Below are 25734 nucleotides of genomic sequence, written 5' to 3' on the forward strand. Positions count from 1 at the left end.
AATTGCATCACCCAAGCCCGCAGAGCATGAACCTCGGTCTGGAGACAGACTACCTGCTTCTGTGGATCTGGTGACCTGTGTGGTGTGCCAGGCAGTAGGAGGCCCATCCCTTCCATCTCACTACTGGGGTATCGTCCATGGGGGGGATTAGAGGCGGTCTGTGAAATCTATTACAAACTGGGTTATTGGCAGTCAGGCCTAGCGGTCGGAGCAGGAGTCAGGAACTGGTAAACAGAATCAGGGATTGGAACCAGACTCAGAGACCAAATTCAAACCCGAGTCAGAACCAGGAATTGGAACCAGATTACCTGGAGTGAAGGAAGGCAAGAGCAGAGCTGGATTCAAGGCAGGAGCAAGGCTGGGACAGGACTGGAACAAGGCGAGGAAACAGGGATCAAGAAGAAGGCATGGAAGCAGGAATAAGGCAGGGTCTGTCTCAGCAGCAGGTCAGGGATTGGCCTTGTTGCACACACAGCTTCCTGGGACCCCCTCCACGCTTAAATAGTGGCACCTGAACCAATCAGCATCAGAGAGGGTGCTGCCATTCAGGTTTCCCATGGCTGGCACATCCTGTAGTGCCTCGTCTCCCAGGATTTACAGTGCAGTGATCTTGGCTGTGCTGTGGCTGCCAGGTGGTGGCATGGAAGCCACCTGGAGCCCTGCACACCCAGGCTCTAGCCCACCAGATCCTTATGCTCAGGGGTGTGGAGAGTAAGGACATGTCTACACTTACCAGATCAGCACTGCTGCAATCGATGCAGCGAGTGTCGATTTAGTGGGTCTGGTGAAGACAGGCTAAACCAATGGGAGAGCACTCTGCCATCGATTTGTGTAGTCCACCTCCCCAAGAAGCGTAAGGGAAGGCGACGGGAGATGTTCTCCCGTCGACACAGCACAGTGTAGCCACTGCGGTAAGTAGATCTAATTACGTCGACTTCAGTTACATTATTCACATAACTGAAGTTGTGTATGTTAGATCGATTTACCGCTGTAGTGTAGACCAGCCCTAAATTTCTGCAGCCCTTGAAAGGATGCAGCTTATTGCTTCCCTTGTACTCTTAGTTCCTCCCTACCCACTTGCTTGCAGGAGGAAGTATCCAGATACCCGGATACCTCAGCACTAGACCTGAAACCAAGATCCAGATAGGCTGAGCAAGCTGGGGAGCCCTTAATCCTTCTTACTCCCCTAATCAGTCATATAAGGCAATGGCACAGTCTAGCCCTGTGTCCCTCATTTCAGTGAACAACTTTACTGCTGACAAAGACCATCCTACAGGAGAAAAAATTACAAAGCTAGAAGTAAAATTATTGGAATAATAACAAAAAAATCTATGTGCATTACATTGGAGGAAACCTGAATTAACAATGGTATTGTAACCCTTAATCTTAAAAGGACGTCTAGGGGTCTCCCAATCCAGTCTTAAAATCACTGTTGCTGTAAGTAAAATATATGTGAATTTAATACTGTATTGCAGTAGCCATTAAGGGGGAGATTTTCAAAGGCACAACTGGCAGTTGTTTGTGCCTTTGAAATTTTCCCCTAAAATATTGACCTATACTGATTGCAAGTAATTATATTCCTTATACACAGTGTGACAGGCATATTGAAAATACAGTGGGAATGTTAGTTACTTATAAACCATAACAGTGTCCAGTGAACTTGTCTGTCTCAAGCAACAGTGTTGAGATGCTCCCTTAAATGTTTTGAGAGATATCGCACCTTGAACCTTTCACTGATCCGGGTCTACTACTCACCCAAATCTCAAGTAATAGTAACTTTAGAGGGAAAGTCAACTGTTGTCAGAAAGAAGGAAACATTTTTGTGGCAGGTTGCTTTAATTTTGTTGCTGTTGTTAACCAGACCTTTAAAGCAGAGCTATGAAATGTCAGCAGTCCTAGTGTAGACAGTAGAATTTCTATTACATATATTTGTGCACATTGAGCAGTCCCTACATCATGAGTAATCCCATTGATTACAGTGGCACTAATTCCAGAGGAATTTACTAATTATTATGCCACTTCTCAACATGAGAAGACACATAGAGTAAGATGTTCTCTGCCCAATCCCATAAGAGTTTACAATCCTCCTGGGTCAATGCATAATCTCCTGTGATTGAATTTTAATTTCAATTTACTTTGTAAAGTAAGCCTAGCTAAACTAGGAGAGTCATATGAAGTCACTGAATATGTGTTATGATGAATATCTGCATGCATGAATATGGAGAGCAATAAAATAACACCATCAATAAAGAGCAGTTGATAGTTCTTTGGGTGCTCTGAATATTCCCATTTCTGGGTAATGCACTGACTGGTGCAGAGTCATTTAAAGAACTTGGGTTACAAGTAAGTAACCTTCATTTTCTTTTAAATCTTGTATCTATAATAGTCAGTTCCAGAACCCTAACATTTAAATAAAACAAATTCCTTTAAAAATGTAATTTTAACATCACTTCATATTCACGTTAATTAAAGTGTGTTGTAGAATAATAAGCATCTGTAATACACTGGATAAATTTCATCTGCATTTTGAGAGTCCATCATTGACTTAAAAAAATATATAAATTAGCACAAAATACTATTATTTGAATAACATTATAAATGTGCATAGCATTTGGCACACAAACTATCTGAGTAGATGAATGTAGTTATGGTACCAGCCATGTGTGTATGTCCTTGGTAATTAAGACAATAATAAGTAAAGTGATTCAGCTGCCTTAATATCTTTCTTAAAAATACATTCTATTTATATCTGGTTATTTCTTCAGGTTGATGACGCTGAAGAATCCATCAAACCAGGTGAAAATAAAGCAACCAGTAAGTTCCAATCCATAGGAGTTCAAGTAGAGGAGGAGAAGTGGTGAGTAAACATTCATTTGATTTTCTGAATGCACATGTACAATATTCTCTTTCGTGCCTTAATAAAAATATCTCAAAGCAAAATCAGACCAGTGAGACCAAATATCCAAGAGCCTGGCATGCAAACAGCATCCTTTTGAGTTTTTATGGCATTTAGTATTTTAAAAAGTAAATATGAACAAAGGTACCTGAAGGTAAAGCATGTATATGTTTCCACAATTCATTATGTTCCTGTTTTACAATTACACTAAAAGTGATGCATGTTCATTTGGAATGTCATAATTTAAAAGGTATAAAAACATTTTGAAAATCTTTTCTAAAAAAATAAACAAAACAATCTCACTTAAAAATAATATGAATCTTGCCGTAGGAGATAAGTTCTGTTGATATTATCTCTCTCAGTAAAACACTGTAGTCTGAAATAATAGGTGAATGGCAGCTAAGCACAGATGTGTGGTCTAATGGTCTGAACACAAGACTGGGAATCCGGCTGGCCTGAGTTTTACTGTTGGATTTGAGATTGATCTCTGGGGGGATTTTGACAAGTCAATTAATTTGTCTGCCTCTGTTTCCCTACCGGTAAAAGATGGATAGTAATATTTTCTTGCCTATGCTGTGAGGATTAATTATAAAGTAATATCTGTAAACCACTTCAAAAATAATACTGCAAAAATAATACTGTGTTATTGCTCTGTTGACCAATACAGTGACAATATGTATTGCTAGTATTGAAGCTAGTAGTCTAGAATTAAATGCACCATCTTTACATTAGTGGGTACATGAGTACAAGCCAAAAGCTGGCTTCTTGTACATTTCATCCCCCTACTTGTTCACAAGAGGACAACAGATAGGTAATATGCAGTGTTGTTGTAGCCATGTCAATCCCCGGATATTAGAGAGATAAGGTGGTGAAAGAGACAGAAGTTGGTCCAATAAAAGATATTATCTCATCCGCCTTGTCTCTCTAACAAATTGGTTAAGCAGGGGATGGAGCTGAAGTGCATGAGTGCCTGCAATCATGATAAAATTCACCTCCTGGATTGGCTGTTGTTGGGTTGCTGTGCTGGAAAGTTGAGTACGATTCAGCATTGTGTCGCATATTTTTCAGGCGCTGATTTTTCAGGAACGGTAGGAGAGTTAAATGAAAAACATTATATACTTTAGAGAGCCATAAAATTTTGACAGGTTTCAGAGTGGTAGCCATGTTAGTCTGTATCAGCAAAAAGAACAAGGAGTACCCGTGACACCTTAGAGACTAACAAATAAATAAATGCCCAAATAAATTTGTTAGTCTCTAAGGTGCCACAAGTATTCCTCATAAAATTTTGAGTAATTATCCGTCAGTGAGATTTTTTTTAACCCATTGTTTTGCGACACCTAAAGTAAAACGTCAGTTTATAAAATGTGAATCTCTTCTAGAATTGTTTATTAAATTAGTGCTTGAGATAAAAATAAAGAAGCCCACCCCTGGCATTTATGCTTTTTTCCTGCCTGGAGCGCACTTCAGGGGACCATTCTCTGTCTAGAAATTGCCAAAGGGACTTTTACTTTCTACATTTCATCTATAGGGCAAATCCTGATCCCTGCACAAACCTGACTCAATGGGTTTTATATGAGGGTTGGGTGAGGGGCAGAATTTTCTCCTTCCTCTCAGGACATGGAGCACCAGCGGAGGAGCTCTACTGCCACAGCTGCAGAGGTGGACACACAGTCCCTCTGATCCCCCTTCACGGGGGAGTTTTGGCTGGCATAATTGTGGTTCGATGGGCCACACTGCCCAAAAGCCACTGTGCAGTAACATAGAGCCACTGTGAAGCACTGCTTCATTCCAGGCAGTGGGAGAAGAGTCCCCCTGTAGACTCTCCCCTCTCCCCCCAGCAAATATGAACCACTTCCAACTGGGGCCTGGCACCTTCCTACAATCTGCAGGATTTGGCCCATTGACAGTAGTAGAGAGTGGGTCAGAAAAGTATTTAGCACTAATTTTCTATATTTGACTGTTGCGCATTTGCTAAGCTGATAACCAAATCACCTATTGTTTACACTATTGTTAAATAGACGAGACTGTCATTATCTTGTACCTGAGCATTTCTGTTGTGGTTCTAAAAGGTTAAGGGGACTTCAGAGGGGAAATGTGAACTGTAGTGACCTTGTTATGTTGTTGCTAAGCAAGGTCCTCATTAACTGTTAAAACATCTCTTTCTGGAAGACATTCCTTTACATACGCATCCTGAGCCCCCACCGCTTTCCTAGTGTTAAGTAAATTAGCACATTTAAATAGGTGATGATAGCCACTTAACTCCTCCCCAAGGACAAAAGAAATAAGTGTCCAAAATAAGCCAACCACTGATGGTAAATACCTTACTTAAGCAGTATTCTTTCTGTTACTGTTTTTATTGTTCTAGCGAGCAAAATCAAGAGATAGGATTTGCCTGTCAAGGTCTATACTGAGATAGCATTATTTCTGCATTACCTAAGGACAGCTGTGTTTTGGGATTCCTTGCTGATAAAGTTGAGACTGCTGCTGTTTTGAGCAGAATGGCAAATAGTAATCCATCATGTACTTCCAGAAATGAACTGACTGATAAAAGACAGCAACCTAATAGTCAGAAAATGAGTGCACTCAAGACACAAAGAGCTTATCATCACAATTTGGATTCCTATGCATTTTGTTAACACAGCGGGAGGACTTTTAATGAATATCTCTTAAAGGAATAGACTTGTAAATGGAGTGCATTCTTCCTGGCCCCAAACCACAACATCTGCAGAAACACAGAGAACCCATTTCAGATGGATACATGACAAAGAAATAAACCTGTTAAAGAAATCATCTTCCAGGACACTGAAAGATAAAATACACTAGAAGACTGGCTCTAAAAGGATAAATATATTACTTGAATAATTTTCTTTGTGCACCAGCCAAATCAACGTATGTCATGAAGCAACAAAATTGGCCTCCCTCTACATCAAGAGCCCTCCCCTATGGCATTCTACAAGGTCCATAATTTCTCAGCCCTATTTTTCATTCTATCTACTTTGTCCCCCTTGGTCATCTTACTGCTACCCTCTAATCTTCACCACCATTCTGATGTGATGAATCTCACCTCTCCATGTCTTTTTATTTCCTTAATGACGACTCCTCCTTCTTCGCCTTCTGTGTCTGGACCAAATAAACAGGAGGATTTGTCTCAGTTTCTCCAGCTAAAAGTCTCAAAAAACAGAAGTGCTTCTTTTAAGCAAGGGGAGCATCCTCAACACACAGCTCTATCTCTTCCATCTTCCTCCTCTTGTAGTGTCTGCACTACAGTGTCACAGCTGCAGCACCATAGTGTAGATGCTTCCTACATCAGTTGAAGGTTTTTTTCTGTAATAAATCCATTTCTCCAAGAAACAATCTTCCATTGACCTAGCTGCATCTACACCAGGAGTTAGGTTGACCTAACTATTCGATTGACCTAATTACTCACGGCATGAAATTTTTCACAGCCATGAGTGACGTAGGTTGTTCTAATTTTTAAGCGTAGAACAGGCCTCAGACTACCATTCGTCTCCACTATACGTGACCTTGAATGCATCTTTTACTCGTATCTCTCTTCCTACACTACCTGTGTTTATAAATTTGCCCATCATTATCTCTGCTACGTTGTCCATATACAAAAATGCCTTGGGTCCAAATCTGTTATGTTTTTTATCCAACCCTGTGTCCTCTTTCCCCTTTATTATCATAATTCTTTCATACTGGCTCCCAAGCCCCAGTTCTGCAATGTTGCTCAATTATAGATGCCTTCTCCACCTTTTCATGTGTCCAAAGATCATGTGTAACCTTATGAACTGGCTGCAGTTACTCACCCACCCCTCATCCTTTCCCTCACCATCATTGCTAACTACATCACCCCAGTCCTCGGATGACTCTACTGGCTTCCCACTTATTTAAGGGAAAATTTCAAAACTGTTGTCTTCATTTTTATAGGCTGGATCAGGGTCATGGACACTTATTTTGTGGTCCTACATTTTCTCTACTCCTCTCCTGATCTTTCCTTTCACCTGTGACTCAATCTTCACCTGAAGGGACCACCTCTAGGGCCTTGTGTACACCAGAGACTTGAATTGTTTGTGCTTCAACTACTTGTATCAAACCAATTGAAGCACAAGCTATTCAGTGCACCCACACGAACCATTCTGAATAGGTTTAAGGGTTGTCCCACATCCTCACTAGTACTGTTCTAGACTGATTCAACTGCGGTGCCCTTGCTGGGTGCCTGTCCCACTGCTCGATGGTAATTCCCTGTCTCTGCTACCCTCACATTGTCCCCTCCAGCCCGATCTAGGCCTCCATGGTATCCCCCCAATCTCCCCTATCTTTGTCTCTATGGTATACCCTTGTCATACCTTGCATTCACATTCTAAGTTAATTCACTTGCACCACAGCTCAGAGATGTTCGCTGGATGTAAGCCTGTCATAAATGGTTTATTAGAAAGAGACATGCAGCCATAGTTCATAGACCAAGAATACTGTCCTGGGGCAAAACAGGGGTGTTAAACGCCCACATAAGTGCCTCCCCACCTTTCCAGGCCAGGGAAAGCTGCCCTCTTCTCCTGGATACACTTCTGCTCTGTCTAGTACATTAGATTTTATCTACTATGTACACTGAGACTCTGTCACGTTAAGGAATAGTATCTCCGTTTTGGTTTTGGGGGTTTTAACCGACTAAAATAGAACAATAACATATTCTAAAGAGGCTAAATTACAGAGCAAAATGTTTCCAGCAAAATGTGAAAAATCGACCAAGACATCTACAATCACTGTAAATGCTATGAGAAGAAAAGAAAGAGAGCCCTCTTTTTACTCTGGCTTCTGTGAGTTTGTGGAGCACAATCCTTCCTATGCTGCCTTTTTCACTTAGGCTTTAATTTAGCTTAGATGCTCTTGCATTAACATTAAAACAAACTTCCATGGGTTCCTGCTTGTGTCGCTTTAACATAAAAATAACGCAAATTATTGGGATTTCATTGTTTTATGTTTGTAGTCTGTTGTTTCTCTGTTGCAAGTCAAACTTCTCAAATCTTAGCTCTTTAGGTGAGGCATCTCCAATCTATACTTGAGCTAAGGTGCTAAGATTCATATTGACTTGGTTCTGATTTGAAGTATTGTCTGTCCCCACTGATTCTGTCAGTGGAAAAAGTTTCATTGAACAATTCTAAAAGATCAGAAATAAATTTTATTAGAGAATATTTAAAAAATAAACGATACAGAAAATTTGAAGCATCAGTTATTGGTCATTGGGGGTAACATACAGAGTATAGGGGTATGTTGGTGTTTTGGGGTTGGGCAGCACACATAGTATATACAGACTGCAATGTCCCCAATGAGGGGTGGGTAACCGGTGGGCGGGATCAGAAAACAGTCGATAAGCGGTGAGGGTCTATCACCCATACAGGAAGTAGAGACAGTCATGGGTATAAGTAAGTGGGCTGGGTAATGGGGATGGGGTGACCCTCACGAGGTGGGATTCAGCTAGGTTTGGTGGGTTCAGGGCTCAGAACAGCAATAGAGGAGTAGACGAAAGATAGTTACAAACAAAAGATTCCATAACTTGAGAGACCCGTTAGTCTATTACCTATGTTTGACATGAATCTTGAAGATATATGGTTCAGGATCCTGCCATTACAATACACGCATATCAATGATATTGAATCTGCTAGCCTTTCCCACAACTTGCTTTTTTTAGTTAGCATCACCATAACCTTGGCAGGCAAGCACAATACAAGAAACAACAGAACCAATAGGTACATAATGAAGCCAGTTGAAATTATTAGAAGTGCCTTTGTGAGTTGACATCTGTAAGATGCTTTGGAACCTCTTGCAGTAGAAATGTAAACATGCTTCTCAAAAGAAACACAAAGAAGCAGCAGAGAGATGAATGCTAACGAGTGACCCTGCTGTTGCTGTTCAGAACAGACACTGTATTGTGCCCCATACTGGTTTATCCAGTCTGCAGTTTCATGGTTTTCTGCACCTTAGGCCAGATATTTGCTGTTGTTCTCCAAAGTTGTAATTATTACACCTTATGCCTGCAGGGCACAAACGAGCATGAAAGCACTGAATCTAAAAGCAGGGGAAGAGGCAAGTCCATGAGTTCATGTTTTTAGATCCTTATTCTAACAGTCAGCAATTTACGAAAGCATTTTTTTCCAGACAGACTTAACTACTTGTGAATGCTCTGTATGCGTAAAGACATTGTAAACTTTGCACATTAGCTGTAGAAACTCTCCTGCATTATTGTTGTTGTTATATTATTATTATTTATTTATTTGTATTGCTGTAGTGCAGTCATGTATGCAGCATGGAATTTTAATTAAATAAGCAGAGAGGTTTTGGATACAGATAGTAGTTTGTAAGAATAGAACATCTTAGAAATGGCTGCAGGACAGAAGTTACTTTCAGGAATAAACAAACATTAGCGGAGGCAGTTTGTATAGTTGTATGTTCTGAGCACAAAGGCAGTGCTTCCATCTACAGGCTTTTTCATTTCAATTCATTTGTATTTCTGTGGCCAGGTCTACGCTAAAAAGTTAGGTCAACCCAGCTACATTGCTCGGGGTGTGAAAAATCCACACCCTTGAGCAACATAGTTAAGCTCACCTAACCTCTGGTGTAGACAGCGCTAGGTCGGATGACAGAAGCACTAGTGACGGACCGATTCTTCCGTCGACCTAGTTACTGCCTCTCAGGAAGGTGGATTAACTATGGCAAAGGGGGAGAACCCCTCCCATTGCTGTAGTGAGTGTCTATGCTGAAATGGCACAGCTGCAGCTGTACAGCTGTGGCAGTTTAAGCGTAGACATAGCCTTTGAGTTATTTAATTCTAAGCTGATGCTGTATTGTGTTGACAAGTCATTTTTCTTTTGAAGGCAGATACCTTTACTCAGTCCAGTGCCAAGAATAGTCGGTTAGGCAAGCACGTTGCGTTGTTTTATTAGATAAAAACAAAGGCAAGCAAAATTAGGCCATTCTCTTTTATATGTTGAGCAGAGTCTGTGTTTGGTGGCACCAGCTCATATTGAAAACAGGAAGGATGTACTCCTGAAAGTTTTAAAATGTGATGCCTCTGGCAATACATTGTCCTGGTAAGCAGAGCTTGATGTTTTCACATGTGGGATTTGTTGTGTATTGAAAGCCAGACTGTTAACTGCAGTTCAAATAGTCATTCAGTTCGCACAGATGCTAAGACAGAAGCATATCAGCATTTAACTCAAGCTTGGCCTACACTACCAACTTATGTCAGTATAACTACATCGCTTAAGGGTGTGGAAAATCCACACCCCCGATCAACATAGATATACCAACCTTTCCCCTGGTGTAGACAGGGCTATGTCAATGGGAGGGCTTCTCCTGTTGACATAGCTATAGCATCTCGAGGAGGGGGAGAACCTACGCTGATGGGAGAAGCTCTCCTGTTGGCATAGGAGCATCTTCACTAAGCTCTATAGTGGCACTGGTGCAGCGCTGTAAGTGTAGACAAGCCCTAAGACACGCAAACTGTGGTGAAATCACAAGAGACCTCCTGAGGGGCCTGGAGAAGATGTGCTGTCCATATTAAAGGAATTGCTTTCCCCCATGATTGCTGTCCCATTATATTAATTATCATTAGAAGAGGAATGCTTTTTTATTTTTATTTTCCTGCTATCTGTGGCTCCTGACTGAACAACTAAAAGGGAACTCTTTTTGCGCGCGTGTGTGTGTGTGTGTGTGTGTGTGTGTGTGTGTTGATGGCCAGTCCAGGAAGAGGGGAGTAATAAGAAATATAAAGTGAGAAAATGGGAAGAAAGAGTTTTGCTTATTAAAGAATAAATAAATACCTAAAACTGAAGAGATCTGTCTACGTCATATTTTGTAGTTTGTCGGTGCAAATGGAGCCTATCGTGTAAAACTTTAATTGGATAACTGACTTTTGCATCACCTAACAACCTTTTTCAAAGCAAGTGCATAAAAGCAGCTGTTTTGTTAGAAACATTATGTTGTATGATGTAAAAAAAGTCTCTATAATTATAATAAACTTGACAGATGCAGATATGACATATCTGTTTTACTGAGAAGACAACTGGTATCATTAACAATTTCCTGCATAATCCCTGAGTCTGTTTTAGTATTAAGGAGCCCCTCCCAACTCCCATTTTGTCTTGTTGTGCCTCTCTCAAAGCTTCATATCAATAGCCATTATTCTTCTATTCCAGTAGGATTAAAGAGGATTCTCTTTGAAGTCTGTCAGTGAGGCTCCCTGCCTGGATGGTCACTATTAAATGATGCAAGATTCTCCCCTACATCCTCCCATCCATCACTCCACCAGGGATTAAATACACTTGACCAGATTTTGCTCTCAGTTACATATGGTAAATCTGGACTCACTCTTCAGTGGAGTAATAAGAAGAGAATGTAAATGAGAACAAATGAAAATGAGGTCTGAATCCAGCCTAGTGCCTGTCCAGCAGTCCCATCCCGTAGAAGGCTAGGCCTGAAAATAGAGCCGTGGTCTTCGAAGGGTAGGGTTCAAACTGGACTAGCTGACAGTAGCTTGGAAAGCAGATAATTTCTTTGAAAGGGAGTGAGGAGCAGGAGGCAATTGCCGTCTTGTACTCCAGAATCGATGTTTACATTAAACAAAATTAAGGACTGGATTCACCAGTACACTATTGCTGCTTTGCACTTCTCCCACAATAGAGCAGCTGTACACCTGTCTTAGCTCTGGCTAATTAAGGGGGTGGGGCTCTATGGCTACTTTGCCTCACTGGAGCTGTGCAAAAGGATTTATGGCTGCAGAGATTACTGTCAGACTGTGAACCAAGTGTAAACTAATGCAGATTCAGACAGACACAATTGGACACAGCCTGAATTAGCAGTGTGGAGAGCTATGAACTGTACTCATTGCAGGTGGATGTTCACTCTGAAGCCTAATTATGTTAATTTAAATGTTATCCTTTTTACTTATTTCATCAATCTACCTCTCTCTGTTCTCCTCCCTAAAGAGGTAAGCTAGGCAGCTGCCCAGTTACTTTCTTCCTCTGTGCTCCCACACAGGTCTCCAGACCTCACCTACTCACAACATTCACTTGACCCCTATTTTTCCCTCTGTTTCTCTTCACAATCTACAACCGCTCATACTCACCATCTCTGCCATGCCACATTCTCCTGCAACACACTCAGTTTCCTCCTGCAACCCTTCAGTCTGCCTCCTGCCCCTTATGCTCCTCTTTGTTCCCTTCAGTTTGCCTCTTCTCCTCACACTCTCCTGTGCCCTCTCTGTCTGCCTCCTGCCCCTCAGGCTCTCCTGCTGCATCCCCTTTCAAGGTATGTCTACACTGCATGCTTCTTTTGGGAGTGCAGAGTGGACATATGCGCAGGCCCCCCTAGAATGGGTATAAATAGCAATGTACCCGGTGAGGCACGGCTTAGGCAAGTAAAGACGTGCCTGAGAAGGCTGTGGGTATGTAATCGAGTACATACCCTACACAGCTCTCTGCTTGCCCAAGCTGTGCCTCCCTCTCTACACTGTTATTTTCACCTATGTAGCGTCCCACTGCCTCCCTCCTGCTGGAGTCTTTCCCTGCCACAGGAAAATACTCTGGCTGAGGCGCAGCAGGGGAAGACTCACCAGCTTTTTCTGGTGCCCTTCCCTGCAGGAATGAAAGGCTGTAGTGGGGGGTTTCCCCACATCCTTCCCTGGCCAGACCCTTTTCCTCCCTGCAGTGAAAGGCTCCGGTGGCAGAGAGCTGCTGAAGCCTTTCCCCGCTACCTCTAGGCTGCTAGACTAGTCTTTCACTGACATGTGTAGCTACACACCACACTGTGAACACAGCCTGCTTTTCACTGCCGTGTGTAGCTACATGTGCCATACGTCATCAATACTAGTATGTAGTATAGACTTAGCCTCAGTCTGCCTACTGCCCTGGCCTTTCTCTGACTCCCCATACTTTCCTGTACTATTTCCTCAACTCACTCCCCATTCCTCCTCCCCCAACAGTCCCATTCCTTGTATCTCCATATTCTCCCATCTCCTGTCTGGCCCTTACGTGCTGACTAAACAGTTGTTTCTTCCCTCAGAAGAGCCAGGCTTTAACCATATTATAAATTATAGGAGACGAAGGCCATTTTTGCTGAGGGAAATTTCACTGTCCTCTACAAATCTTAAGACATGGTGACCATCTTGCTGCAGGTAGCCTGTGGCTTTAGTCCTGCTGACAGTAACGGGAGATGGCGGCCATTACGGATATGGGCAGAAGATTGTGATATTGAGGGAGGAAATTAGAAAATCCCAGAAGCCCTTTAAAAAACAATATTGTGAGACTTGCAATACAATTATGAGAGTTTGCAATAATGTCTTTTTGTGAAGAAGTAAATTAACCTATTCATAACTGAGGTAAATTAGAAATTAACATATAGAATATTTATGCTGAAAATACTTTTCCTTACCCACACTGTCATAAAAATGCTTTATGTAATTAATTTGGTGGTCATAGCTTATTGGCAATCTCAGCAGAGAGGCAAGGACTGAATGTACATGGACACTGAACTATCCTGGCATCTACGGGTGATAATATTGACCGGGGAAGCATGGTTTCTCACTTCTCTGACTGTGCCTGCTTAGTGCATAGAGAACTTCAGGCCAAGATTTTCAAAAGCGACTAATAATTTTGGCTGCCTCTGTTTTTGGGTGCCCAACTGGAGACATCTTAAAGGAAGTCTTATTCAGAGAATGGAAGTTCAACACTTTCTGAAAATCAGGCTCCTTTAAAGTGTCTAGTCTAATTGGACACCCAAAGTCAATAGTTAGCTTTGAAAATCTTGGCCTAATCTCCAGGCCTGTCAATCCAAAAAACATCTCAAATGCTAACTTCAAATCATAATTTGGGGGGGAGGAGGAAATGTTTGTTTTAAGAAAAAAATCTATGCTGATAAATATTATGAACAAGATAAATCGGTCTTTCTATTTAAAATCTATAGCAGGGACAGCCATTCCCTCAGTCTTTGCAAGGAGAGACAGAATCTTAGAATATCATCTTTTACTGTATTTCCAGTTTATCATTGGAATGTTTGTCTAGGAAAATCTCTTTAACACTAAGCGTTTTGTTTTTATGTTCTTTGAAGCTTCCGCAGGTTTACTCGATCTAATAGTGTAACAGCAGCTGTGCAAGCAGACCTGGACTTCCATGAGAATTTTGAAATATCATTGGACCCTCAGGAGGACAATACATGCACTGGGCAAATATCAAGACAATATTCCCGAGATGCAAGCACCTCCACTGTTAGCATACAGGGGTCAGGAAACCATTATCATGCATGTGCAGTAGATGACGACTTTGATACAGATTTTGATCCTTCAATTTTACCCCCTCCGGATCCCTGGATTGATTCTATAACTGAAGATCCTCTGGAGGCTGTTCAAAGGTCAGTTTGTCACAGAGATGGGCACTGGTTTCTGAAGCTTCTTCAGGCAGAAAGAGATCGTATGGAGGGCTGGTGCCAACAGATGGAGAGAGAAGAACAGGAAAACAACTTACCTGAGGACAGTAAGTAACTGAATACAATAATATCACTGTTAGAAATAGTCATTTCCGACCTGATCCAAAGCCTGTTGAAGTCACCAGGATTCTTTCCATTGACTCCTATAAGGTTTGATAAGGCCATTTGCCATTTATCTGTACAATAATCAGATGATAGGCCTGGTTATCAGAAGTGCCCAGTACCTGTAACTCCATTTGAAGTTGAGAGCTGCAGATGCTCATCAGCTCTGAAAGTCAGGCCATAATAGTTTCCGTGGATACCATGTTCCTAAGAGGTTGTGGATGGAAATTAAGCTGTCTTGTGTACATTTGTATAGATGACATACATGGGCCTTATTTAGATATACTGTACATCCACAGTGTATGGATTGGCATATGAAATAATTTTTCTGGGTTATACTATATGTGATGCTGTCAAGAGTCACAGCTTCCTGGATAAATGCTCCTCATATGATAAACTTTATCTTAAATGGGAGTTGCACAGCTAATTTCTGGCCACTGAGCTGGTCCTCTAGATATTGCAGGCTCCCCATATTCTGTGACCCTCACACACTAGGGGTGTGTGTGTGTGTGTGTATATAAATAGAATGTGGCCTCTAATTTTGCACATGCAAATATTACACAACATTGTGAGTACAAGGCACATAACACATAGATTTGGCACACTCATACTGCAACCTATTTATTTTTCACTAACCTCATTATCAGAAATGGCTGAACTATTGTTACTGAAACTATTCAACCCAATGTAGAAACCAACCATGGAGAATTTCAGACCAAATGGTTATAATTTGGCAAGATAGTAAACAACTGAAAATGGGTTATAACAAAGTGTTACCAAAACCTTAACTATAGGATATAACTACCCATTCCACCTATCCAAAAAACTGTTGCCCAAACCACAACTTCCAACGGCAGATCCAAACTTCCCAAATTTGAGGTGTGTTTGGATTCAGGGTTTTGGTTGGGTTTCATCTTTAATGTATATTATTAGTGTTTATTTGCACAGGACACATGCCAGAATGGAACAATTACCCCCTGTAGGTATGCAGATGATACAACCCATGAACTGGGCTGTGAGGGTTATAGTGAAAAGTGTGTGCACACATACATATATGGGGAAAATAAATATCAGTCCAATCACAAAATATACTTGCCTGCTTGTTATCATAATGACTGATGATAATGGAAAAACCTAATGATATTTTACTTGCCCATCAAAACAATTACTCATCTAGGGCAAGTGGGGAAATTGAATTTAATAAGGCTAATTTATACACCGCTTTTAGTGAGAACTTTGTTGATGTATTTCATTGTCTTTTTAGTTATAACGTTTTTAAATTTTTAGCAATCAGTGGAAAAATTCTAATTTGGAGTGAGTAAGGTAGGAGTTATGTAGGCTCTACTATTGCCTCCATGTACAGTATAAATTACATTTTACATATCCTGCAGATTATTTATCTGCCTCTTTATTAACTGGCGCTTCCTTGTTTTGGTGGAGGTTACAGGGGGGAAAAGGGGCAACCTTGTTTAACAACCATTAGTGAGTTACTGGCTTCTTTGTGATGTCATCTGCGATTCTTGAATGTGACAGCTGCTTCCTGTGGACATTGTGTTTGACATTCCACTGCAGGACAGAGTTTCCTATTCTACCTGAAGCCAAATAAAAGCATATGGTGAGGGCCACAGTAGCCAGCTCACTCATGCTGAGAACAAAAGCTTGTTGTTGGAAACTCAGAAGCAAATTGTGTCTTTTTCATATACACACACACACACACACACACTCTGCAGAGAAGGAGGGAATTTGTAATTGATAAAATGTAAGTAGAGCAAGGAATGCATCTCTTGTTTTCAACCTTCAACTCTGACAGTCTGCAGTGTGTTTTTGGCCTGATAACAAAATAATGAAAATCTGCAGTGAGCGAGGTTTCTTCAATGCCATGGCAGCTGACAGAATGCTTGTTCCCTCAGCACTTGAAGTAAAATGATACAAGCTTCTCTCAGACAATGCAGCCCTTGTGTGAAACAGCTGTCTCTGGGAGACGGCTCGCTGCTATTTGACAGTAGCTTGTATGTTACATAGATACGTTTGGTATTATCTAACTGGGAATGAATCTACCAGATGGGACTGAATGTTTCTAGCTAGGAATGAAGTCTACTGCTGTGTATAAAAACACAGGTTAGGGTTTCAGTCATTCCAGGGAGAAATACCAGTATACATAAATATGTCTTTGCCCCCACTTTCTTGTCATAAACTACTTATTGTATGAAATTTGCTGGTTTTATCTGAAAACATTTCCTCATAAAACTGTAGCATATGTAGTAGGCAGATTAATACCACTTTATTGTTGTATACTCACTCTTACAGTCAGGACACCTGATACTCCTTCAGCATATTTTACTATTTTGTGAATTCAGCAATGATTCTAGAGCTTTCTCTTTATGAAAGGAAAGAGTTGGAAGTAAAAATGCAAACCTAACCATGTATTAAGGACCTGATCCAAAGCCTACTGAAGTCAATGGGATTCTTTCCATTAATTTTAATTGACTTTGTATCAGTCCTTGAACTGACCCTACCACACAACAAACTCTGACAAACCTTACATCAATGGGCCAGAGTCTCACTCTCACACTATTAATCAATAGAAATATGATCTCAAGGCACATTTGCAGCTGGTTGTGGGTACAAACAAAAGCATTCCTCCAATCCTTGGGCCATTTACTGAATTCACGTAGAGTTTCAAAGGAATTTGAAAATTAATTTAATTTCATTAATCTTAAGAAACATTTCTATTCATCTGTGTGAAGTAGTGTAGCTTATTGACTCATAAACTTTCAGATGACCATCCAAAGCAAACAGTGGGTCTGATTCACCATAAGTCCTGGGTTTTAGGCAGGTGTATACAACAGTGTAATACTGGTGTAATGGAGAGATGAGTCAGACCCAACAAACTAAAGACTAAGAAAGAAAACAAAGGAACTTACAAAATTTGTGCCCATCATCAATCTTATCACTTAGCATGTATATTGTACCCCTTTGGGCTTGCCTAGACATAAAAGTTTACCTCAAATCTGTAGTAACCCTGTATTCAAATCTAGGGTCTCGGCTAAACAAAGGCAACAAACTGTGATAAATTAATGTGGGACTGGCAAAGTTTTAGTAATTTGTTTTAAACAAAGCATGAAATGTGAAGCTAAGGAAGGAAAGTTTGGGGAGAGATAGGAGTGACTCTTCTTTCTGCAAGTGATTATGAATGAGAAAATAAAACTAAACATTGATTTCTCCTTGTCCCTCAGATGTATTCCTGTAGTCCTAATTATGAGCAAATAAAATCATCAGTTATTCCTACAGCTCCCTGGCTCTTCCCTGAACTCTGCTTTTCTATAACTCTTCTCCCCGACTAGTTCCCTCTACACCAGCTTATTTCCCAAAGTCTCAGAAGAGCCAGGTCCCAGAACTTATCCTTGCCAGTGTACAAAGATTTAAAGAAAAGCGAAATATCCGCAAGCTACAAAATACAATAACTAGAAAACTTGTCAGTCACACTAATAAAAACCAGGTAAATCAAAGGACCAAAGGCCTGATTCTGCAATGCTTATTCATATTAAGTGGCACTTACTCATCCAGATAGTGCCATCAATCTTCAATGAGATCACTCACAATAATAAATGCTACTCAGTGTAAGGTTGTAGATTCTGTCCTTAACTTGTTTCATTCAGCTTCTTTTCTCCTTAATAGCTGACTAAGGACAGGAGTGTTAGCATTAACTTTGAATTTCCTGGCTTTTGTCATGCTTTGAGTTATTTAAATGCAAGTCTGTTGACACAAATAGGCTAAATATTGGTCCATCCTGGCTGGGAAATGGATTGTACCATCTCTATGGCAGGGTTCTTTCACATGCACAGTGCACAACTAACATCTGCAACACAAACCTCAGTCTTGGTCCATTTTATTTTCTGCCACTCTTCCCTCCCCTTATTCCTGATGCTCATCCTTGTAGTCAGCCAGTCTTCTATCTTCTGTTATCCGGCTGGTTCCCCCTGACTAACTGTCAGGTGTTAGAGAGACACGGTGGGTAAGATAATATCTTTTATTAGGCCAACTTCTGTTGGTGCAAGAGGCAAGCTTTCCTCTCTCACCAACAGAAGTTGGCCCAGTAAAAGATGTTACCTCACCCACTTTGTTTCTCTCATATCCTGGGACCAACAGGACTACAACAACACTGTAAACATCAGGTGTTCATATTTTATGTGGCATTTTATAACCACAGTCCCAAAGTGGTTCCTTTGTTCTTTGTTAGACACTGAGATGAGATCCATCATAATCGAAGTGCAAAGAGTTTGGCTGGTGTTTAGAGTTCAAATAATATTTTTTAAAAACTCATCATATTATGACTTTTCAAATCACCTCAATTTTACTTCTTCATCGCTTTTTTCTATTTCTTGTTACCCTTTGATACATATGCAGACAAACTCCTTTCAAGATGTACCAAACTCCACTTTTTGCAATCACTTTTTGTCTTATTTGGGGGGTGGGGGTGTTGCATTTTCCCTCCTCTACCTCTGCGTTTATTTATGTATCATCCAAAATGTGTACTAGGCACCATTAGAAGTGATGGTCCTTGCTCCAAAGAGTTTATAGTCTGTGTGGCTTTAAATAATACCTACCTATTTTCATCAGTACATCTCAAAGCGCTTTACAAAGGAGGTCAGCATCATTATTCACATTTTACAGAGAGAGAAAATGAGGCACACAGGGGTGAAGTGACTTGCCCAAGGTCACCCAGCAGCCAATGGCCAAGATGGAAATAAAACTCAGGTCTCCTGAGTCCCTGCCCAGTGCTCGATGTACTAGACCATTCTGCAAATATACCAGGTTAAGAGCATGTGTAATCTGGGAAATTGACCAATTTAGCTATTCCAAATTAAATATTTCACTATAGCTATTGCACAATAACTCCCCCCACATGGACACTTCATTCTGGAATAAAAGTGATTTTATTCCAAAATATTTATTTTGCTTGCCAAATCACCTTTTTCCCAGAAGAGAGTGTCCACATGGGGGAGTTATTCCAGAATAAAGTATACCAGAATAACTATGGTGGGATAGCTTTTTCTGAATAGCTATGCTGGGCAATTCTCCCCACATAGGCAAGGTCAAGAAGTGGATTTATGAGGGGAGGGAGGTCCAGGCTATTAGGAACAGAAGTATATGGTTGCTATGGACTGTTATGACTGCGTCTTGATGGATTTAATGAACAGGAGGGATTGTTTGTTTGCTTATTTTGTAAATTTTGTTTGTAGCATTATGAACTAAAGTAGTCAATTTTAATGTTTTAATATATACTACTTTCCTCCTGCACCTCAGTCGTTTTCTGATATATTGTCACTTTCTCTTATTCACTTAGTATTTGTCCCCAAACTTGTGTTCAAGAATGGAGCCTCTCAGAATTTTAGCCAGATAAATGCAAGTGTGTTTTTATTTCTTTTACCACAGTACACCTTAACCCTTCCATTTCTGGCACTAGAGATTTTGACTGAGTCAGAGAAATGGGTACGCTGCCTTGAAAACAAAAAACAACAAGTATTATAAGGCAGTATTTAGCTTTTGAGAAGACTTTTGCCTTCTGGGGAGATTCCTTTCAGTCTTTCACGTGCTTTGTTTGAAGTCTTTTTTTTTTAACTTCTGTGACAGGGTTGGCCTTGTTGACTGGACTGCTTGTTTTCAAGGGGTAGGAAAATCAGTGACACTTGACTAGATACAGCAGGAGCTACAGCAGAAGTGATAACAATGGAGAACAACATCAGCATGCATCTCACAATCAGCTGGGGTAAAGGTTTTAAACAACTAGCCAGTCATAGGCAGCCAGGGGTAAGAACTTCCTTTCCCCCCAGTTCTATCTAATGATATTTTAGAATATTAAACTTATTAAGTATTCTTTAAAAACAAAAAGGAAGGGGTGCATCGCCATCCCCCACCAAAAGTGTATTTTAAATTCACTTCTAAACAGACACTCAACATTACCTCCATGCAACCAAAGTTCTAAATAGATAAAGTTCTATCTTAACTTTTTACTGAAAAGTTGAGGGATCATTTCCCCCCTCTCAACTCCTAGGCTGTGTTGTGAAGCATCAGATGGCCAAGCTCCAGATGAGGCAGCTGTTCTGAAATATACACAGTGGGAAGAGTTTTCATAACAATGGGAACCACATGAAAGCTCTCAAAGTAGCTCCTCCCCACCATTGAAAGTTCCTTTCAGTTGAGTGGTTTGCACACTGGGTTGCATAAATGACTAGACACTCCAAGGGGTGCATTTTCAGCACAGTGTGCAGGGAATTAGACACGCAACCTTTACTAACAATAATGACAGTTGTAAGTAGAATTCCCGGTGCAACGTGCTGAAAACATTCCACTTAGTGAATCTTCCAGTTCAGAGCTGTTTCCTGGCAGCGCTGAGCTCTGGGAGCAAAGTGGAAGGCTTGGACTGTGCTTGTGTGTGCATGGCGTTCTTTTCTGTAGGGCTCTGAAGGGAGAATCATAAAAGGCTCTCACCCCACCCCACCCCCGACTATTTTACCCTTCTTCCTTTTACATTTACAGTGTATTCTATGTCCAACTTTACTTCCACCTGGCTACGTTGTTGTGCTACATTAATCAGCCTTAAAAGGGTAAAACATGGAGCTATGATTGTATACCTGGCTTCGGTTAAGCCTACTTCAGTTCATAACTTAGTTTTGTCCCTACTCGGTTGGTCTCTGTGTTTGTGAATACCCAGAATAGTCTTTCAGTGTTAAATGATTTTGTGGCAGTGCTCTGGTAGTGCACCTATAAAGTCTGGCCTGTGCTGAGTGGGCTGAGTTCTTTACCCTGGATTTTACAACCCCAAAGTGTTGAAGGGATTTTCCCCCTTTGAGCTCTCCTCAACACTGTGTTTGAATTTATAGGGGTTTAGCATGGTCCATAGACAGGGCATCGGCTTGGGAGTCAGGAGAATTGGGATCTATTCTGGGTCCTGCCACTGACCTGCCACGTGACCTTGGGCAAGTCACTTCACCTCTCTGTGCCTCAGTTCTCCCTACTTCACGTTGTCAGTCTTGTCTGTTTAGACTGTAAGCTCCTCAGGGACTGCCGCTCTCTATGTTCTTGTACACTGCCTACCACAATCGGGCCCTATCTTAGTTGTGGCCTCTAGGCGCTACAATAATTATTTTAATAATAATGGTTCGAATCAAAGAAGAACGAATGTTGTTCATGTCTTTCATTAGTCAAGTGGTAAATACCAATTTAAGTTCATCCAGACTGTTGTAAAACCATATACTATGGGCCGGATTCTCTGGTCTACTATAATTCATTGCACCACTCTGATGGTGCAAAGAGATCATAAAGCTGGCTTAACTGACCAGTGTGCGGGAATCGCCAAGAGGAGCAAAGCTGCCATAGTGACCCTTTGCTGCCTTCCTCTGGGACACCAGTGTAGTAGACGCAGCTGGGGGAAGCATGGCATGGAGCACCGTTATGCTCTGGTGAGTGTTGGCTACTGAAATGGCCAGTTAGGGCCATAGGTGGCTGGGGATGACTGAGAGCAGCCCTGAAGCTGCTCGAAGTTGCAGTGATGACTGAAAAAACCTCTGGATAGCCCTAGGACCAGGGTGGAGGTTGTAAATGTGACATAGAGCCACTGTTCCCTCCTCCTAGGGCCAGCACCAGCCAGCAGTCAGCCAGACCCAGGAACTGGGCCCTCTGTTTCTAAGGGAAACAGCAGAGGTATTGGTAGAAGCTGTGTTTCCCCAATGTGGCACATGATTAATTACACATTTCTAACACTTTCTGAAAGCTCTTCACTGTTCTGCATGTGAGGCCAGGTCTACACTAGAAACTTTGGCAGGTATAACAGTGTCAGAAAGGGGGGTGATTTTTCACAACATTTCTATATCAGCAAAAGCTATTGTGTAGATGTGGTTATACCAGCATAGAAGTATCAGAAGGGTAGCTGTGTTAGTCTGGATCTGTCAGACGAAGTGGGTATTCACCCACGAAAGCTTACGCTCCAATACATCTGTTAGTCTATAAGGTGCCACAGGACTCTTTGTTGCTTTTTACAGCATAGAAGTGTGCTTGCACGGTTTATTAATTCAAACAGAAAATTCACCAAATAACTCAAACCAAAGCTATTCCCCTGACCAACACAGGCTTCAGGAGTCCAGAGACTTTTCACTCTACGCCTCTCTGCTCCAGGGACAGTAACAAGAGCCAGTCTCTGTCCTGCAGCTCCCCACAACTGAGTGCTCTCAGCCCTTTGTAAGTATGACCTGGCTCCTTCCCAACTGGGTCTGATAATCAAACAGGGTTGGCTGATCACCATCCCCCGGCCTTTAAAAGGGCAGAGCATCCTGTTACACCAATGTTTTTATTTGGGGATCCCGTATAAGTTATACTAGGAAAAATACTTTCTGTATAACTATCCTGGCAAACCTTTTCTAGTGTACACTTGGACTTAACTGTTATCAGCTGCTCTAGAATGCATGAGTCAGAGGTAACATTCTTTTAAAAAATGAATGATGTTTACTCCATAACTTCCTCATTGGTGTATATGGTTCAGTCACTACAGAAGGGCACTGGTCTAACTAGTGCTGGTCTAACCAGGGTCTAACTGGTGCTGACTTATGTTTGCTTTCCTGTCAGTTCTAGGGAAAATTCGAACTGCAGTGGGCAGTGCACAGCTTCTTATGGCCCAGAAATTTTACCAGTTCAGAGAACTGTGTGAAGAAAACCTGGTATGTAATGTTTATTATAGATATGATTGTGCATCTGTTATTGCTAAGGAATTTACTCTGAGTCACTATGCCTTAAATTGTATAAAGCTTTTTTTAGATTAGAATATCTGCTATTTATTCCAATAAAGGGCTTGATTCCTCCAACCAATGTAAATCCATTGAATTTAATCAAGTTACACCAGTGTAAAAACAGTGGGAGATCAGTGTGAGGCCCATAATAATTAAAGAGAGAAACTCAAAAGGCTTAGGATGAAATTCAATGGGAGCTTTGCCAATGACTTCTACAGAGGCAGGATTTCACACTTGGAATTTGGATTCTTTTCAGATAAGCACCCAAAGGTTTGGATGCTTTTCAAAACTGAGTTAACCTCTTGAGTCTTCAAAATTGGACTGGAAATCTTGTGGGATGACACTTTCTCATGGGATTTCCAGTGCTGCTTGCTTTCAGTTGGACAGATGTACCGTAAAGCAATATCTATTGTGGGGGGAGGGATAGTTCAGTGGTTTGAGCATTGGCCTCCGAGACTGAGGGCTGTGAGTTTAATCCTTGAGGGGGCCACTTAGGGATCTGGGGCAAAATCAGTACTTGGTCCTGCTAGTGAAGGCAGGGGGCTGGACTCAATGACCTTTCAAGGTCCCTTCCAGTTCTATGAGATAGGTATATCTCCATATATTATTATAATTTTCGCCCATCTGCCTCCAAACCAGGGAAATATAGATATTCAAAAATAAAAAGTAATGAATAATTGAAGCTAACCAAACTCTTCCAAATCTCCAAAAAGGCAAAAGAAAGTTCTTAATTTCTCAGAATCAGTTTGCCTATCCCTAATAACGCACAATACATTGTATACCACATACCTAAAATGTTGATAATACTTTGCATTTATCAAAGATTTCAAACCATGTTTTAAACTACCGTATATACTCGTTCATTAGCCCATTCGTTTATAAGCCGACCCCCCATGATGGTTAGGTAAAAATAGCAAAAACTGTATGACCCTTTCATAAGCCGAACCTATATTTCAGGAGTTGGCAGACTTTGGCTCCTGGCCTGTTAGGGTAAGCCGCTAGTGGGCCTGGACGTTTTGTTTACCTGGAGCGTTCACAGGCATGGAGCCCCTCAGCTTCCAGTGGCCGCGGTTTGCCGTTCCCAGCCAATGGGAGATGAGGGGCTCCATGCCTGCAGATGCTCCAGGTAAACAAAATGACAATGTATTAATATTCAATTCAATGATTCCATAGAGTTTAAAATCATCACATTTTGGTGTAGACCCGTTTATAAGCCGACCCCCGCTCTTTGATGCGTCACTTTTTTACCAAAAATATTCGGCTTATGAACAAGTATATATGGTAATTCTTAGATTTTAAGGCCAGAAGGGACCGCTGTCATCATCTAGTGTGACCTTCCAGTATAACACAGGCCATAGAACTTCCCTAAATTAATTCCTGTTTCAGCTATAGTATATGTTTTAGAAAAATGGCCAATATCGCTTTAAAAATGTCTAGTGATGGAGAATCCACCGCGACTCTTGATAAGTTGTTCCAATAGCTAAATACTCTCACTCTTAAACATTTTCATTTTATTTTTAGTCTGAATTTATTTAGTTTCAACTTCAACTTGTTATACCTTTGTCTGCTAAACAGAAGAGCCCTCAGTTATCAAATGTTTAATGATTCACCATTGGACAGTAGATAAGGACAATTATCCCAAATTTACTCATGAGGAATATGAAGCACAGAAAGATTCAGGACAGAGCAGAGAATGGAACGCAGAACATATGGCTCTCTTTCCTCTGCGCTAGCCATCCTGTTATTAAGTTCTCTTCTTAAAACATCCAATCAGACTGAGATAAGACTGCCGTGGCTCCAAATTACAGATAAACTGATTTTGTTTTTCATTGTTACAAAAACACTTTTTAAACCATGCCAAGTTGACATTATGGAATAGTGTGTATTTTAATGTGACATTTGCTTTCAGCATCTGACCCAGTTCTCATCCAAGTCATTAGGAGTCTCTCAAAGATAGCTGGATCAGGGCCTTAAAGTGAAGAATATAACTGTAAAAGCTCCATATTGAACTCTATTTTGTAATCAGAGGCTCAATCCTGTGGCAAAGTACTGAGGGCCTTCAGCTCTCACTGAAGGCAAAGGGAGATGAAGCAGCACCTCAGAGGATCAGGACCTAAATTAGAAATCTGCCTAAATTGCAAGATGCAACGGAAATCAGCTCTGCATGAGCTAGTCCTTCTCTTATTAACATGAAGAATGAAAAAGTATTTTGTTCCCGTATCTGTGTATGTAAAAGTTACTATTTCAGTTTGCCTATCTAATAATGTCAATGGTCAAGAAATAAGAATCCTGTTATAACCTTTATCCTTTCTATGTGACTACTTCGTTTTCCACAGTCAATGCTTTGGTGGGATAAGCATCACACTTCTCTGATGTTATGAAAAAGATGAGGTGGTAGAAATTTCTTAAGGGAAACAGGTTTCAGAGTGGTAGCTGTGTTAGTCTGTATCAGCAAAAACAATGAGGAGTCCTTGT

At 41.1% G+C, this 25734-nt stretch overlaps 1 protein-coding gene across 5 annotated transcripts in view; it reads left to right on the top strand.

The window, feature by feature from the left end:
• The window catches only part of DLGAP1 (DLG associated protein 1), a 633130-nt gene that overhangs the window by 598943 nt on the left and 8453 nt on the right, over positions 1–25734 (top strand). For all 5 annotated transcript variants that reach the window (XM_065585317.1, XM_005303131.5, XM_005303132.5 and 2 more), the window contains 3 exons: positions 2766–2857; positions 14000–14421; positions 23099–23190. In XM_065585317.1, coding sequence (XP_065441389.1) covers positions 2766–2857; positions 14000–14421; positions 23099–23190 — 606 coding nt within the window. The remainder of the gene's footprint in view (positions 1–2765; positions 2858–13999; positions 14422–23098; positions 23191–25734) is intronic.

The sequence above is a fragment of the Chrysemys picta genome, chromosome 2 (assembly GCF_011386835.1).
Source record: "Chrysemys picta bellii isolate R12L10 chromosome 2, ASM1138683v2, whole genome shotgun sequence".
In the NCBI taxonomy this organism is placed as follows: domain Eukaryota; kingdom Metazoa; phylum Chordata; order Testudines; family Emydidae; genus Chrysemys; species Chrysemys picta.